The 15,619-nt window shown below is 56.7% G+C and overlaps 3 protein-coding genes across 35 annotated transcripts in view; 2 read left to right on the top strand and 1 right to left on the bottom strand.

The window, feature by feature from the left end:
* The first annotated feature begins 265 nt into the window (after positions 1-265).
* Positions 266-3,962, top strand: LOC127464426 (sphingomyelin phosphodiesterase 5-like). Of its 2 annotated transcripts, XM_051774718.1 has the most exons (4): positions 266-585; positions 1,664-1,793; positions 1,896-1,959; positions 2,750-3,962. In XM_051774718.1, the coding sequence occupies exons 1-4, from the start codon at positions 442-444 to the stop codon at positions 2,829-2,831; spliced, it is 420 nt and encodes a 139-aa protein (XP_051630678.1). In that variant the 5' UTR covers positions 266-441; the 3' UTR covers positions 2,832-3,962. The 2 variants fall into 2 exon arrangements, with proteins under 2 accessions (XP_051630678.1, XP_051630677.1); XM_051774717.1 differs by having other exon boundaries at positions 1,664-1,959.
* Positions 3,963-3,967: 5 nt separating this feature from the next.
* Positions 3,968-7,141, bottom strand: LOC127464424 (erythroblast NAD(P)(+)--arginine ADP-ribosyltransferase-like). Of its 6 annotated transcripts, none has more exons than XM_051774710.1 (4): positions 6,038-7,141; positions 5,933-6,004; positions 4,474-5,329; positions 3,968-4,140 (listed from the first exon to the last, which is right to left on the bottom strand). In XM_051774710.1, exons 3-4 carry the CDS (start codon positions 5,249-5,251, stop codon positions 4,055-4,057), a joined length of 864 nt encoding a protein of 287 aa, XP_051630670.1. In that variant the 5' UTR covers positions 5,252-5,329; positions 5,933-6,004; positions 6,038-7,141; the 3' UTR covers positions 3,968-4,054. The 6 variants fall into 6 exon arrangements, with proteins under 6 accessions (XP_051630670.1, XP_051630671.1, XP_051630673.1 ...); XM_051774711.1 differs by having other exon boundaries at positions 5,933-5,982; XM_051774713.1 differs by having other exon boundaries at positions 5,933-5,960.
* A 399-nt stretch (positions 7,142-7,540) lies between these two features.
* SCRIB (scribble planar cell polarity protein) overlaps positions 7,541-15,619 on the top strand; it is a 102,278-nt gene continuing 94,199 nt past the window's right edge. For 14 of the 27 annotated variants that reach the window (XM_051774747.1, XM_051774744.1, XM_051774745.1 and 11 more), the window contains exon 1: positions 7,543-7,939. In XM_051774747.1, the coding sequence (XP_051630707.1) occupies positions 7,778-7,939 (162 nt within the window). In that variant the 5' untranslated portion in view covers positions 7,543-7,777. Of the gene's footprint in view, positions 7,940-15,619 lie in introns of all 27 variants that reach the window. The other 13 variants (XM_051774726.1, XM_051774725.1, XM_051774750.1 and 10 more) reach the window with 2 other exon arrangements.

Raw genomic sequence — 15,619 nt, 5'->3', positions numbered from 1 at the left:
GCGGTAGCCGGGGGGCTGCTGGCCCCGGTTGGTGGGCGCTGGCCCCGCCTCTGGCCCTGCCCCCTCCACGGGTGCCGCGGGGTGCACAGGTGAAGGGGGACACCTGAGCGGAGGGCGGAGGGTGGTGACGCCCTGAGGTCACACGTGTGTCACTTCTCCCCAGGTGCTGCTGGGGTCGGTGCGGGGGCAGCGTGTCGTGGGGAACATCTGCTGCATCCACCTTCAGGCTCCTGCACTGACAGCGTGGGGGGGGACCCGGTGTGTGTCCTTGTGTCCCTGTCTCCCTGTGTCCCTGTCCGTGTGTCCCCTGTCCCAGCTGACACCAACACCTGTGACCTGCAGCTGCCCCTGGTGCTCTGCTGGCTCCGGGGGTCCCGGCAGTGCTGGGCTGGGTGGTGACACCGTGTCTGTGTCTGTGTGTCCCCATGTCCATGTGTCCCCATGTCCGTGTGTCCATGTCCGTGTGTCCCTGTTCCAGGCCGTGCCACCATCCGTGCTGTGCAGCTGACCCTGCTGCTCCGCTGGCCCCGGGAGTTCCAGCAGGAGCAGGAGCAGGAGGGGACCTGGTGGCCTTCGACGTGCCCTGTGGGGACCTCACCTGTGACAACTGCTCCTGGGGGGGCAAAGGGGACACAGGGAGAGGGGGACACAAAGGTGGACATAAGGGATACAGGAGGACATGGAGGGACGTGGGGGACATGGGGGAACAGGGATGGGAGGAAAACACGGGAAGACACAGGGAACATGGCGGGGCACAGGAGAATGAAGAGGAGACATGGGAGGACACAGGGAGAGACATGGGTAGGGGAAATAGGGATATAGGGGTACACTGGGGTCATGGGGGAAGACACAGGGCGGAAGCAGGGGTACAGGGGAACTTGGGGGGCACAGCGGGACATGAAGGAGCATGAAGGGAAACAAGAAGGGACATGGGGAGACATGGAGGATACAGGGGGGATGCAAAGGGAATGGGGAGGCTCCTAGGGGGTGTTATGATCTACCCCAGAAAGGACAGAGTTACCCAGGTTCTTGTTAATAAATCCTTTAGGGTGGATTAGAGTGAAACGACACTGAATAATGAGTGTTTGAAAATATATATATATATATGTAGGGTTTATTTTAGAACAATTTTGTTTCAAAGGTAAACAGGTATGTTGCCATTTTGGGTGTTATCATCTATCTCATCTATAGCAATATGGCATGAAGATAACCTTTAGGGAAAATGCACAAGGGAGAGAAAGGAAAGACAGGATAAGGGTAAGGGAAAATAAGGGAAAGAAAAGCTGAGAGTGGAAAGATGTCTATAGTCACCACCCACGGGGTGCAGCGATGACACTTGGTGGTTGCAGCTTCCATGTCTGTCAGTTGAAGTGGTGGCCTTGATCCATCGGGGGTGGGGGAAGGAAGCCCCCACACTCCAAGAAATTATGAGTTGTTATATCCATGGACGGTGTCCCGGGCCGTGCCTCGAGCCTCCAACTCTGCTGGGCCTGCAGAGTTCCTGTGAGGGGCCTGGTAAACACGGCTCTTCTCGCCTTTTCAGGACTTGACACCTCCAGCAGCATTGGCAGGGGGGATGGGTCCAGCTGCCTCTTCCCAGCCTGCAAAAGTCCCCTGGCAATCCTAGAATGTGTAAATCATTAACCATTTCAGTCTCTGACAGGGGGTCTGGGGGCAACAGCAGAGCCGTGTCCCCTGGGCAGGTGACACACTGAACCAGCAGCACCAGCTCTTTGAGGAGTACCAGGGCCCCTGTTGCCAGGCACTTGGCCGTGACCAGCCCTGGGCCATAGGTGAGACCTCCAGGGACCCCACTGTCACCCCACAGGGATGCCCTCAGGATGTCACTGAGGTCCTGCTCATGTCCCTGTCCCCTCTCTGTGTCCCCTCACCAGGGACACTGCTCAGCTACCTCAAGATCTACAAGGAGCCCATGTCCACCCCCAAGAACACAAAGAGGTGATAGAGTGGGGACATGGGGATGGGGGAGATGAGGGACACAGAGTGGGGACAGTGGAGACATGGGTCAGGGTTCCCACAGGAGCTGAGTGGGGAGTGGGATGCTTCAGCCGAGCCACCAGCCTGGAAAGGGGAATGATGCTGTGATCGCAATGTCCCCATGTCCCCACGTCATTGTGTCTCTGTGCCATCATGTCCCCATTCCACCTTGTCCACCTGCCACCACATCCCAGTGTCACTGAGTCCTCATCCCACTGTGTCCCCACACCACTCATCCCCATGCCACTCCATCCCCATGCCACCACATCCCTGTATCATCACATTTTCATGTCACCATGTCCCTGTGCCACGTGTCCCCTGCCTGCAGGATGCTTTCCCAGCTGTGGGGGTGGCTGCAGTACCTGGAGAGGTCCATCCCGTGCAATGGGGACCCCGATCCTGCGGCCCCACAGCCCTGGCAGGGCCAGCACTCGGACTATGTGCTGCACCGCAGGCCCCCGCCGCTGCCCACCAAGAATGTCCTCATGTCCCTGTGTCCCAGTGTCCCCTGCCCTGATGCCGCTGTCCCTGCAGGAGGTGGCTGGGGTCTCCATTATCACCCAGCTGGCCATGTGCTCAGGTGGGACCTGCCACCCCCTGGGCCCTTGACACCAGTACAGGGGAGGTTCAGACCTTCCACCCTCACAGACCCCACAGCAGCACAGGGGGGTCTCAGACCTCCTGGTACATGAGGAGGGGCTGGCACCTCACAGGGACAGCTCCAAGCCCCCAGCTGTGTGTCTCTGCACAGCTGTGTGCTGGTGACCATGGGGCTGATGGGTGCAGTGATCCGGCATCACTCTGGCATCGATCCAGCATCGATTCAGCATTGATCCAGCATTGATTTGGCATATATCCAGCATCACAGAATCACAGAATGATTTAGGTTGGAAAAGACCTCCAAGACCATTGAGTCCACCCTGTGTCTGATCCCCATCTTGTCACCCAGACTGCAGCACTGAGTGCCACATCCAGTCATTTCTTGAACACCTCCAGGGATGGGGACTCCACCACCTCCCTAGACAGCCCCTTCCAATGTCTGACCACCCTTTCCATGAATAAATTCTTCCTGATGTCCAGCCTGACCCTCCCCTGGCACACTTGAGGCTGTTTTCTCTTGTTCTATCCCTTGTTCCCTGGGAGCAGAGCCCAACCCCTCCCTCCTCCTCCTGTCAGGGAGTTGGAGAGAATGAGAGTCTCTCTGACCCTTCTTTTCTCCAGGCTGAGACCCCCAGCTCCCTCAGCTGCTCCTGGTGCTCCAGACACTTCCCCATCTCTGTTCCCTTCCCTGGACACGCTCTAGCCCCTCAGTGTCCTGTACTGGGGACCCCATACCTGTCCCCAGGAGTGGAGGTGCCCCAGCAGTGCCAGCACAGGGGACAGGCTCTGCCCTGGGCCTGTGGCCACACTGGGGCTGCTACAAGCCAGGAGCCACTGGCTTCTTACCCACCTGGGCACACCCGGGCTCATGTTCAGCCCCTGTCACCAGCACCTCCAGAACTTTTCCAGCTTTCCAACCACTCCACCCTAAGCCTGGAGCATTCCATGGGGTTGTTATGATCCAAGGGCAGGACCCAGCACTGGTCTCTGGGCAATCTGTGCCAGGGCCTCACGACCTTCACAGGGAAGAATTTATTCCCAATATCCCATTTAATCCTGCCCTCTGTCCATGAGAAGCCATTCCCCCTTGTCCTGGCACTCCAGGCCCTTGGCAAAAGTCACTGGAGCAGGAGGAGGTGGGTTAAAGGAAGAAGGAAACTCATGGGTTGAGCTAAAACCACTTTAATAATTGGAAAGAAAAGTTAAAATATTGAAAGGGAGAAAAAAAAAGCCCAAAAGAGAAGCCAATCCCCCCTGTGCCCCCACTCAGCTGCACCCCAACACCCCAGCCATGGCTCAGGGGGGGCTCCCCTGGGCTTGTCCAGTGTCCCCCTGCAGCGGGGGTTCCCCGTGCCCCCCGGCCCGTCCTGCCGTCCTGGGGACACCGGTGGCTCCGTTCCTGAGCCCTCTTCCTGGCCGGGCACAGTGGCAGAGGTGACAGCAGGGTCCTCGTGGCTCAGGGGGTGCCGGTGGCCACTGCCAGGGCCAGCATTGCCAGGAGGAGCCCCCCGAGATGTGGGGGGTCCCTGCGGATGCTGTTGCCTGGGGGGGGTGCAGGGGAAGAGGGTCAGGGGGAGCTGGGTTACCATTGACTCCCTACTTTCCACAAACTACAATAAAAAATAGAAATCCCTCATCTTGAGGTGTGGATTGGCTCTGCCACTGGGAAATGAGCCCATTGTCAGGATAACACCCTGACATCCCATCCCATGCAGTGCCAGGAGAGCAGCTGGAGCTGTGTAATGCCTAAAGCCATAGCACCCCCATCCCCTGCCCCACCACCCTCACCCCTCTCCCAGCAGAGCCGGTGCCCTGGTGCCACCCCGGCCCTGTCCCCACACCCAACCTCAGGTGTCCCCACCCCAGGGATGTCACCTCGGAGCCACGCGCAGTTGTATTTGCTGTACACGCCGTGGGAGCGGAGCTCGATGTGGGTTTTGTGCCCTTGTTGGGTGACACTGGTGACAGTAAAGGTCTCGAAGGGCGGGATGAGGACTTCCTCCTCGTTCGGGTAGTTGGAGAAGTTTCGGATGTTGGCACCGTGGCAGGTGTGCACCTCGAAGAAGGTGTCGGTGCCGTAGTGCTCGCTGACATTTTTCAGCAGGGAGCTGGAGGCGAACTGGCCAAAGCGGATGGTCCTGCCAGGCTCAGTGATGAACCGGATCCCTTCAATACCCCGGTACACGTCGAGGCAGCGGGGGTGGGTCTCCTCATCCCGCAGGTCATCCAGGGCCTCGGTCAGCAGGAAATGCACCACCTTGAAGGGGAAGTTGCGCAGGTACTCCTGGAGGGAGCGCCCCGCGCTGCGCACGGCCCTGTTGAACTCCAAGTATAGGCCCTCCTCCATCGAGTAGGCCATGAGGGCGATGGCCTGTTCCCGCCGCAGCCGGGACCCCACAAATTTGCGGCTGTGCCATTTGGTGGTGGCCTTGCGCCAGGCGTCAGCGTAGTCGCTGTTGGTGGCAAACTCAGTGCGGTTGAGCGCCCTCAGCGCCTTCGCCATTTTGATGCGGCAGCGCGAGTACTGGTCATCGAAGGAGTTGGGGGCCATACTCAGTTCAATCTCCCTGAGGGCACTCTTAAGGTCTGGCCGGCGTGGGGGGACGCCAGTGGCCAGAGTCGTGGCCAGCAGCACCAACACCAGGAGCTCCATGGTGGGCAGAGACTCTGCAGGGACCCCCAGACACTGTGAGGACGCAGGCGGGGCCGCGGCCGCTTCCTCTGGGAGGGACTGGGGAGGTGGGGAGGGGGAGCGGGGTCAGCTCGGGCAGAAGGGGACACCCCCGGCCGCACCCCCGGCCAGGAGCCCCCCGGCCACAGCCCAGCACTGCCCCGACCCCCACCCTGGTCCCACGGGCCGTCGCCCCCCGTGCCCAGCACCCCGGCCCCGGCCCCCGCAGCCCCACGGCGTCACCCCGGGACCCCGGCCCCAAGTGTTACCTGTGCCCTGCGCTGGCTGTGGGGTCTGGGTGCTGCTCCCGGCCCCCACTGAGCTCCTGCACAGGGGACACGGGGCTGCTCCGGTTTTTTATAGCCGGGATGGTTGGGCCTGGGTCCAGACCCTCCTTCCTGCTCCCAGGTAATTTTACTGTCCCCCCACAGGCCCTGGAGCAGCCGCTGCCCCTCCAGCCACAGGGACACACAGGAAGGTCCCTTCCCACCCAAACCAGTCTGTGATTCCATGACTGTGAAAAATTCCTTCCTCACAGTTTCACAGCCACTGCCCATTATGGGCAGTGAAACTCAAAGGCCCTTGGACAGCTCTCACCTCCTCCTGCCTGCACAAAGGCCTGTTCCTCACCAGCACCTCACCAGCACCTCACCAGCGCCTCACCAGTGCCTCAGCAGTGTCTTGCCAGCGCCTCACCAGTCCCTCACCAGTGCCTCACCAGCACCTCACCAGCACCTCACCAGCACCTCAGCAGTGTCTTGCCAGTACCTCACCAGTCCCTCACCAGCGCCTCACCAGCGCCTTGTGCTCTGGTGTCACTCAGTTATCGGTCACTTTCTGTTCATTGCACGAATATTTCTGATTCCACAGAATGAGGGATGCAGAGCACACAGAGCCCATGTCCTGCCCTGGGTTGGTGTCCCAGGTGTCCCAGGCTGTTCCTGGGCCACTGGGCTCTGCTCAGTGTCACACAAGTGTGGGTGTGAAGGTGCCACTGTCAGACAGTGAGGAAGGAGTATCTGTTCTCTGAAAGATAAATGAGAGAGAAATGAGATAAACAACCACAGTAGGATCTGGTGTGAGGGTGAAGAGCTGCATGCAGGGCAAAAGTAGCTGGGACAGACAATTGTGTCTGGAGAGGAATTGGATAGAAGGGTTGGCTGACAGTGCTGGGCTGGAGCAGGGATAAACTTCAAAAAGCAGGAGAAACTGGGTAAGAAAGAGTGACAAAGCAGCCAGGAAACTGTGAAAGCAGTAGGGGCTGGAACAGGTAGGTCCCGAGACAGGTCAGGGGTAGCCAATCACTTTGCACTTTGGCTTTTGTCACAAAGCAGTGCCTGGGCATCGTGTCCCAGAAGGGACACATGTGGGCTTTGATTGCCTGTTGTGCCCTGTGCAGAGAAAAGGGATGGAGGTACCTGCTCTTTGTCTCTCCTATTACAGCACTTGTTTCTCCAGCTCTGCCACGTCCCTTTGACTTCTGTTCTATGTGTGGGCATGGGCTAAGCTCTGTTCATAAGGACCTGTTTCCTACTCCTGGTTGCCTTCGTGCACCATCTCTGGTCCCACCAGGCTTTTTTACAAGAGAAATATTGCTGCACCACAGAACTTCACACTGCGGCAGGGGACTGTTGCAAAGTGTTTTCCTAAATCTGGAAAACAGATTTTCCAGTTACGTGCGTCTGTGTGTGTGTGTGTGTCCATGTGTGTGAGTCTCTGTGTGTGTCTCCGTGTCTGTGTCTCTCTGTGTCTCCGTGTGTGTGTCTGTGCGTGTCTGTTCATGCCCGTGTGTGTGCATGTGTCTCTGTCTGTGTGTGTCTCTGTCTCTGTGTCCACGTCTCTGTCTGTGTGTGTGTGCCTCCGTGTCTCTGTGTGTGTGTCTCCGTGTCTCTGCGTGTCTCTGCGTGTGTGTGTGTCTGTCTGTCTCTGTGTGTGTGTGTCTCCGTGTCTCTGCGTGTCTCTGTGTGTGCGTGTCTCCATGTCTGTCTGTGAGTTACTGAGGAAATCCCAAGCCCTCGCTGTGCTAGTACATTTGGGCTCATTCTTCCCTCGGGATATTTTTCCACGGGGATGTTTGGGGGGCGGGTGCTGACGGCCCCCCGGGGGCCCGCGGCCCCGCTCGATGCCCGGGACGCCGTTCGCGGCCCTCGGGGCGGGCCCGGGCGGGGCGGGGCGGGGCGGGGGGAGTGGACTCCATTTCCCAGGGACTCCATTTCCCAGGGACTCCGTTTCCCGGGGACTCCGTTTCCCAGGGACACCCGCGGGGGGCGGTGCGGCCCCGGGCGCAGGCCGGGAGCGGCTCCGGGAGCGGCACCGGGAGCGGCTCCGGGAGCGGCTCCAGGCCCGGGCGGCGGCGCGGGAGGAGCGGAGCGGGGGCGCAGCCGCCGCGGGAGCGCGGCCGCCGCTCGGCGCAGCCCGGCCCGGCCCCCGCACATCCGGGCGCTCCCGCAGGCCCGTCCCGGGCGGTCCCGGGCGGCTCGGCCCGGCGGCCCGGCCCGGCCCGGCGCGATGCTGCGCTGCATGCCGCCGCTCTGGCGCTGCAACCGGCACGTGGAGGCGCTGGACCGGCGGCACTGCTCGCTGCAGGCCGTGCCCGAGGAGATCTATCGCTACAGCCGCTCGCTCGAGGAGCTGCTGCTGGACGCCAACCAGCTCCGCGAGCTGCCCAAGGTGAGCCCGCGGACCGGCACCGCCATCCCGCGGCCCTCGGAGCGCGGCTCGGCCCGCCGGGACCGCCCCGGCCCGCCGCGGCCGCTCGGGCGCTGCCCCGGCCTGCGCGGCCCCGCTCCCGGGGCGGCCTCCACCGGGCCCGGCGTCTTCCCCTTGCTCTGGGGGCCGGGCCGGGGGTCGCGGGTGGGATCGTGCGCCCCGCGAGCACCGGCGGCCGTGGGTGCGGTGCGGCCACCCCGGGCCGGGAACTCCCCGGCTGTGAGCGGGGGAGAGAATGAGGGAGAGAGCCTCCGACTGTGATGGGGAGCCCCTGGCTGAGGAGAAACCCTCGAGCTGAGATGGGGAGCCCCTGGCTTCGACAGGGTCCTTGGCTGTCCGGTGAGTGGGACAAAGAGGTCTCCTGACCCCAGGGGGAATCGTCGTCCCTGTGTGTCACAGTCACTGCCAACCAAAGCACAGCGTGAATTTTAGGTCTGGTTTAATCCATAAATTTCAAAAAGTGTCAAGTAAGATCATTAAAAGTGCTAGAACTGCTTTATAGTTATGATCATTGGGCCACTGAGATGCTCCAAAGGCTGAAGCCTCTCTGCTCTGGAGACAGGCTGGGAGAGCTGGGGTGTGCAGCTTGGAGAAGGCTCTGGGGAGACCTTAGAACCACTTCTAGTGCTTAAAGGGGCTCCAGGAGGGTTGGAGAGGGTTTGGACAAGGTCCTGGAGTGACAGGACAAGGGAGAATGGCTTCCCACTGGGATATTGGGAAGGAATCATTCCCTGTGAGGGTGAGGAGGCCCTTGCACAGGTTTCCCAGAGAAGCTGTGGCTGCCCCATCCCTGGAAGCGTTCCAGGCCAGGTTGGACAGGGCTTGGAGCAACCTGGTCTAGTGGAAGGTGTCCCTGCCCATGGATGAGTTTTAAAGGTCCCTTCCCATCTGAAACCATTCCATGATCTGGGACTCCAGCCTGTACTTGCAGCTTCTGCTGCCGTTCTGTTCAGCTGCAGAGCTCTCTGTCCACACAGGGCACACCGGGATAAGCCCTCCATGTGCTGCCCTGCCCCTCCGTGGTCTCTGCAGAAGCAGAGGACCAGAGATCTGCTTGTCTGCTGGCCCAGCCCGGTGTCTCTGACTCCCAAGGCTTTGCTTTCACAGGGCGGGGGCTGGGCATGGGCTGAGCTCTCGTGTTTGGCTGCCAGTGTGCCATCCAGCAGGAGCCCAAGCCGTGACATCCCTGTTCTGTTGGGTAATTTGAAGCATGGGATGCTGTGGGCGGGAATTCGAACTTGCTTCTCAGGAAGCAAAAGGCCTTAAAACAGTACTGGGCTTTGGGATATTCCAAAGCAGGTTTTGCCATGTATCTCCTGTGGAAACTGTACCATTTTTAAAAAGTTAGTTAAGTACTACTGGTGCCAGAGAGACAAGGGGTTTGACTGCAGTGTGTTTGGAGAGATGCTCCTCAGGGAATATGGGCTGAGTTGCCAGTTTATTGAAAAATTGAGAAATAGGTCATTAGCTTTTGAGTTTTTCATTGCATTACTGACATGTTATGGAATATGCCATCAAATCTGGGAAAAAAAATCCCTTAGAAAACAAGAACTTGATTTTAATTCAGGCCAAAGTAATTTGGTTCAGTTTTGTTAAAATATACAGTGTGCACATCCCCACCCAAACAGATTCTCTCGAATGAAAGTGGCAGGTTCTTGCTCTGATATTTTTGGGTTCTCTCTGTCTTTCCCCTGAATCCCTGTGAGCTGAGCTGCCTGTGGGATTCGGTTGTGATGTTGTTCAGGTATAGAGGCACCAGTGTGATGTTCTCAGCTCCTTTGTGAGGTAGCTCGGTATCTTGTTATATTTTAGACAGGGAGATCTCCCTGGAAAATGTGTGTTATGGGCAGGTTGGGACGTGGGAATAGGTGTAAGTCCCATCTGCAGAGGAGGGTGATTGCGACACGCCTGCAGACAACCTGCCAGTCCCTGTGCTCTCGCTCTGTGTGTCCTGCTGAACAGTCACAGGCCAACCTGGTGCTACACCGAGCCCCTTGGCACTGGGACAAGCTGGGGTTTGTGAGCTTGGAAGAACATCTTTTGGATTATAAATGCAAATTTTATACTGACATTTTATTTGGCCTGTGATCAGGTGGATACAATGCTGCCTGTGATCGAGGTGCCATGTTTGTGCCCTGAGCACTTTCCTGAGTCACCCCAAGTGTTTGTGTTTCATTCAGCTGTGACTGTTCAACTTGAGCATTAGAGCTCTTGCTGTGACCTGTCCTGGGCTTACAGGCTCCTCTCTGTTGTTTGACTTCCTCTTTTAGACTCTCTGGCAGAGAATTATTAGAAGAACAAAGAGAACAGACTGGTCAGATCCTGGTCCTCAAGTCTCAGGAGATTTAGTAAATCAGGAGAGGGACAGAGAATGAGGAGCAGCAAACGGTGTGACCAGACCCGACATGCAGCAGCTTTTGTACAAGGAAAATGAACATTTTCAGGACATCTTAGTCTGTCTGGAAAAGGTAGTAAAGGGTAGAGACATTCCTCATCTGATGGCAGAGGTCTGGAGTGCCACCAATGGCCCAGAGAGAGTGGCCAGGGAGCAGCTGACCACTGCTGCTTCTTGCAGCAGGCCTGGAGGGCATTGAGTGAAATCAAAAAGGGCTCAGTTCAGAACAAATTAAATTGCATTTTGCATGAAAAATTATTTAACCAAGCTGTGGAACCACTTGCCATATGACATAATGGTCCTCTAAGTTAACGTGAGCTCAGGAGAGAAGGAGAGCAGTTCATGTAGAAGATGACCAAAAATGAGGATCTGCAGAGATACCGTAGTGCCTGTACTGTGTGTCCCGGGAGAGGCTTGGAGGGAGTTTGGCTTTGGACTCTCTGTACTCATACTCTTCCCTCTCAAGCACTGTCTGAAGCTGCCGTGGACTTTCTCCGGTTGTGCTGGGTGTCAGCCCAACCCCAGTGAAACCTAAACACCCTCACAAGCCAGGTGAGTGTTAGGTGCCTGCAGCTGGGGACAGGAGGGGAGACAAGCAGAGCAGCCCTGAGTGCTGCTGCTCCTGAGAAGAGCTGGGGGAATGCTGCCCAGAAGCACTGAGCCCTGGAGACACGTTGGCAGAGGGAGCAGAATCCCACCCCATGGTCTTTCCCTTTTCCAACCCCCCAGTTTCCCTCTGGCTGTGCCGTGGCTGGTCCAGAGGCAGGTGAGGAGGAGGAGGAGGTCTGCAGTTGGTGAATGAGGAAGCAGGTTTGATCCACCTGAGGTTGGACCCAGTGTGTGGTTTGTGCTCATGGCACTTCACTGAGAGTACCGAGGTGTGTTTGGTCCCAGACACGCGGATCGCTGCGGGAAGGGCGTTGTTTGAGGATATTGCTGTGGGTAGGGACAGATACCCAAGGCAGGAGTAGGAATCTGTGTGGTGCAAGGTGGATATGGGATGAAAATGGGAGAGGGAAGGTGGGAACACTGGGTTTGGGCACACATAGACCCTGAGGGAGGATGATGGGAGAGGTCTTTGGTTGGGTCGGGTGGATATTTTCCAGGTGAGGAGCCTTCATGGAAACAAGCCTTTTGTGGGAAAGAGAGCCTGGGAGGAAGGGTTTGTGCTTACCACGAGGCAAGGTGGGGAAAGGGCAGTGTGCTTGCTTCACAGGATGGGGCTGCACGTGTCTGTTCCGTGGGAGAAGGTTTAAAGGACACTGAGATGAGTCTGTGGGAGAAGCAAGTGGAGATCTGTCAGAAAAACAGGAACAAGAAAGGATGTACAGCCTTGGACAGCAAGTTTATGTTTGAGGGCTCAAGAAGGGCCTTTGGGGAAGGCTTCCCTGTGGAGGTAATTTTTGAGGCAAAAGGATGGAGGGATGGCTTTTGGAAAGGTCAGATAACTCCCTTGAAAATGCCTGACTCTATCCAGCTCCCCTTCTGAGGGGTTTCTTACCCAGTGCCTGCTGCCAGCCTGCATCTCTCCAACAGGCTTTTATATGTCCTTATCCCACCTGTTCCAGGAACACGGGATCTCTTGCTCTTTCTGTGGCACCGTTTTCCTCTGCAGGATTTCCCTAGTCCCCTTTGTGCTGCTGCTTTGCTCTGGATCCAGTGGGATGCTTGCCCTTCCCGCAGCACTGCCGAGTGACACCACTGCACTTTCCTCACCTCTCCCTTCCCAGCCGGAGAAGTGAACCTGTGTTTCTCTCCGTCCTTCAGTGCTGGGTACTGTTCTGCCTGTTCTCGCTTCTTTTTCACTTGTCCCATGTGGAATCTTGCCTATTTGGAGCCCAGATTTTATCTTAGAGTGGTTTTCCTTGGGATATTTGAAGTGATACATTAAATCTGCGTGGGAGCATCTGCTGCCCTGTCGCAGGGATTTGCTGCCAGGGTGGTACCACATGACTTAGTGGAAAACAATAAATTCCCTTTGGTAAGTTGCCTGTGTTCTTCACAAGAGTGTCTGAATTCCGGAAGTGGAAATGCCTTGCCCTGTGCTGACTTCTGCCCTACCTGTCTTGCACAGAGCCATGGCTGCAGGATGTCTGCAGCAGTGGGGTGGAGAGCAGGTCCCTCACTGGGGGTGTAGGTTTTTGGGAATACAGCAGGCTAAATCATTGCATCGGTACTGCCTCTCACCGGGCCTTCCTTGGCCCTGGTTTGGTGGGAAGTCAGTGGTGGAAGCACCTGCTCGGTCTTCCCTGGGTTGTTTTAAACCTCTTGGTACATCTCTGTCAGGTGGTTAGCACCTGACTCATCCAGGCCACTCCATGAGCACTTGAGAAGCACAAGTCTCACCAGGCAGGAATGAAAACAGTCTGGAATTTGGAGGAGGAACTTGAAAGTGGTGGATAGAGCTGGTCACAACCCAGAAGGATCCAGAGGCTCTCGGAGGAGTGCTCCAGTTTGGAGTATGGGGAGGCAAAAGGGAGAGGTCAGAAGAAACCTGGGTGGAGCAGAGCTGGTAGGACCTGGTGTAGGAGGATGAGAGGGTGGAGCTGAGTAGGGACTGAAATCCTGAGCAAGTCCATGCAGAGGAGGGAGGAGACCTCAGAGCTCTCCTGTGTCAGCATGAGTGTGCAGAGGGACAGGCTGCTGGAGACCTGTCAGAGGGATGTGGGGCTGGAACTGTCTGAGGCTGTGGACAGGCTGGGGGTTGCACAGAGAGGAATTCCAGGGCTGGCTGTGATCCCAAGGGTGTGAGCAGTGGTGATGCTGAAGAGGGGATTTCTAGGCATTTCTAAAGGAGGAGCTGCAGTTCCTCTGCTTTCTCCTTGCTGCAGTTCCCATGACAAACTGGGCCCAGTGCAGAAAACACTCTTCCCATTGCCCAGTGAGCTGAGACCTGCTTTCACTGGAAATCATGGGAGATGGACACCGGGGAGAGGAGCCTGTTGGTGTCCAGGGCAGGTCCCACCCTGTTTGGGCTTGTTGCTGTTTGCATAGTGGCAAGGCCCTTTGAAACCGGACAGGTTGCAGCTGTTCCTCCTGTTTGGCTGCCGTGGCCTGGGGTGAGAGCATCCGTGTCCTGTGTCCGGAGCTGGAATCCCACTGCACCAAAGTGAAACCCCAGGCCGGGGTTGTCACTTTCCCAAGGCAAGGTGGGGCCTCGCAAAGCTAATTAAGAGCAGCTTTTAATTTCCTGGCATCTGGGGCCTGCAAGGAGGATCTTGGGTTTTATTTACTTCCATGGGGGAGTAAAGCTGCTCCTTCTAATCTCTCCGTGCTAATAGCCCTTCCCTGAGAAAGTCAGGGAGCCAGGAATCCTCTGTGGCTCACGAGCCTCGCAGACTGCCAAGGCTGAGTGTGCAGGGGGCACCTCCTCTTGCTCTGGATGTGGTTCTTTCCATCCCAGGCTGTGTCAAAGCTGCAGCTGCATTTGTTTAACAAAACCAGTCAACAAACTGGTTTCACTTGCTGGTTGTGAGATCTGTGTGCAGAGCTGGCATGGCTCTCTGTGCCTTCCAGGAGCTTAGGAACCCTGTGAGTTAATGGTACAGCTGGAAGTGGGTTTGTCTCTTCAAAAGCCAGGATTGCTGCTGCCCAGCAGTTGAAATAAGTGCAGGCCATCTCCCCTGCATCTTTTTCTCTCTGAGCAGTAACCAGCTGTCCTATAAACCCTGGGTGGTGACATGGGGGAATGTACGATCTGTGCTGAGGTGGCAGAAGCCGAGTACAGGCTCAGCCATGGAGAAAAGAGCTGATAAAACTCTTGGACATACAATTCTTGGACATGCAAACAGGGAATAGGAAAGAGAAGCGCAGACAGATTTTAGGCTTGAGGTCTGCAAATAGGAACTGACTGTTAATATTCAGTTCTCTGGGCTCCAAGATGTGTTCAGCTCTGTATTGGACAGGTGTGGATGTGCTGCCCTGCCTGGGTCTCCCCAGCAGCTCGAGTCTTGGAGGAGGTTTAGGTGCATGGAACAGTGAGTTACAGAGGCAGCTGGGCAGCAGAGAGGTTCAGTGAAGCAAAGCATTCCTGAAGATTCAGGTGACTGTGGCCAGAATGGTATTGCCTCTCACCGGGCCTTCCTTGGCCCTGGTTTGGCAGGAAGTCAGTGGTGGGAGCACCTGCTCGGTCTTCCCTGGGTTGTTTTAAACCTCTTGGTACATCTCTGTCAGGTGGTTAGCACCTGCCCTGTCTGTGGGCACATCTCTGCCAGCTTGGACCGGGTTTGCTCTTTTGGGTTCCTCCTGTTCCTCAGGACAGTTCCCTGTGCCGGTTCCCGTCCCTCGCTGGCGTTTCCGACGCGGTCTGTGGAGCCTGAGTGCGGCATCGAGGCCTTGCCTGCACCTCTCGCATCTCTCTGGTTCCCTTTGGCTGCTGCTGAGTGTCTGCCAGGAATGATTTAGTTCACTGATGGTTGGAGATAGAGGCAGGGCTGGATTAACCTCTTCAGGTCTTCTTTGACCTGCTCTGTGTGTTCCCCTGAGTATTCCTGGATTTTATAACCCTGTTTCGCTGCCTCCCTGGCAGGAACTGGGCTGAGGCAGCAGTGGGAGCATGGTGGGTGGAAAGGATGCTGTGTGCTGAGCTGGGAATGTGGCATCATGGGGTCTCTGTGGGCTCTGACTCCTTGTTCCATTCACGGTTCAGGGCATTTACTGCTGTGTGTCTGAGCTGTCTCCCTGAGAGTTGCTCTGGCACCTTCTTCCTTGTCCTCTTCCTGCTCAGAGGAGATGTTTGTGTCTGTGTTCTTCCACACAGTGGCACTTAACTCTTCTTCAAGACTTCTTCAGTCCCCGAGATGTGCTTCTCTGCACCCCGAGGGTACAGTCTGCCATCAGGTCCCCTGCTCTGGGGGGAGACTAGTTGCTGGGCTTGGTCTCACTGTCTTGTCTCAAGTTCCCAGTTTCGGGATTAGAGCTGGTTTACTGCATTTTTTTGGTTGTTTGTTTCATGGTGCCTCTCAGTGCTGGAGATACATTGTTGGGTAAACTTAGGTGTGATTTCTGCATCAGGAAAACACAATCTGATTGAAAACAATTGGAACAGGTTATTACATAATACAACTCTTGGCATTTTCCCCCATGCTAATAGCTGTAGCATTACAGATCAGTCAATTACTTTTTGTAATTGCAAGTGGACCCTACTTTTCTGAGAAGATGGTTTAGAAGAACATGGTTTCCCTTGGCTGTATGGGAGAAGGGGATTCCTGAGGTGCTGGTGTGCCAGGGAGGGGCCTAGGGGGGAA

Source organism: Manacus candei, unplaced genomic scaffold (genome assembly GCF_025592945.1).
Source record: "Manacus candei isolate 608988 ecotype Guabito, Panama unplaced genomic scaffold, ASM2559294v1 h1tg000223l, whole genome shotgun sequence".
Taxonomy (NCBI): domain Eukaryota; kingdom Metazoa; phylum Chordata; class Aves; order Passeriformes; family Pipridae; genus Manacus; species Manacus candei.
The sequence above is the reverse complement of the archived record's forward strand: the minus strand, read 5'-3'. Positions and strand labels throughout refer to the sequence as shown.

What these genes read in the sequence shown, in the direction of transcription:
- LOC127464424 (XM_051774709.1), bottom strand. Translation starts at nt 5,826, where the DNA reads ATGGGCAGTGGCTGTGAAACTGTGAGGAAGGAATTTTTCACAGTCATG. An exon ending in ACAGCCAGCGCAGGGCACAG is followed by an intron (nt 5,330 to 5,538) that starts GTAACACTTGGG and finishes CCACCTCCCCAG; the next exon opens with TCCCTCCCAGAGGAAGCGGC. An exon ending in CAACTGCGCGTGGCTCCGAG is followed by an intron (nt 4,141 to 4,473) that starts GTGACATCCCTG and finishes CACCCCCCCCAG; the next exon opens with GCAACAGCATCCGCAGGGAC.
- LOC127464426 (XM_051774717.1), top strand. Translation starts at nt 442, where the DNA reads ATGTCCGTGTGTCCATGTCCGTGTGTCCCTGTTCCAGGCCGTGCCACC. An exon ending in GGTGGCCTTCGACGTGCCCT is followed by an intron (nt 586 to 1,663) that starts GTGGGGACCTCA and finishes AGTCTCTGACAG; the next exon opens with GGGGTCTGGGGGCAACAGCA. An exon ending in ACCCCCAAGAACACAAAGAG is followed by an intron (nt 1,960 to 2,749) that starts GTGATAGAGTGG and finishes GTCTCTGCACAG; the next exon opens with CTGTGTGCTGGTGACCATGG.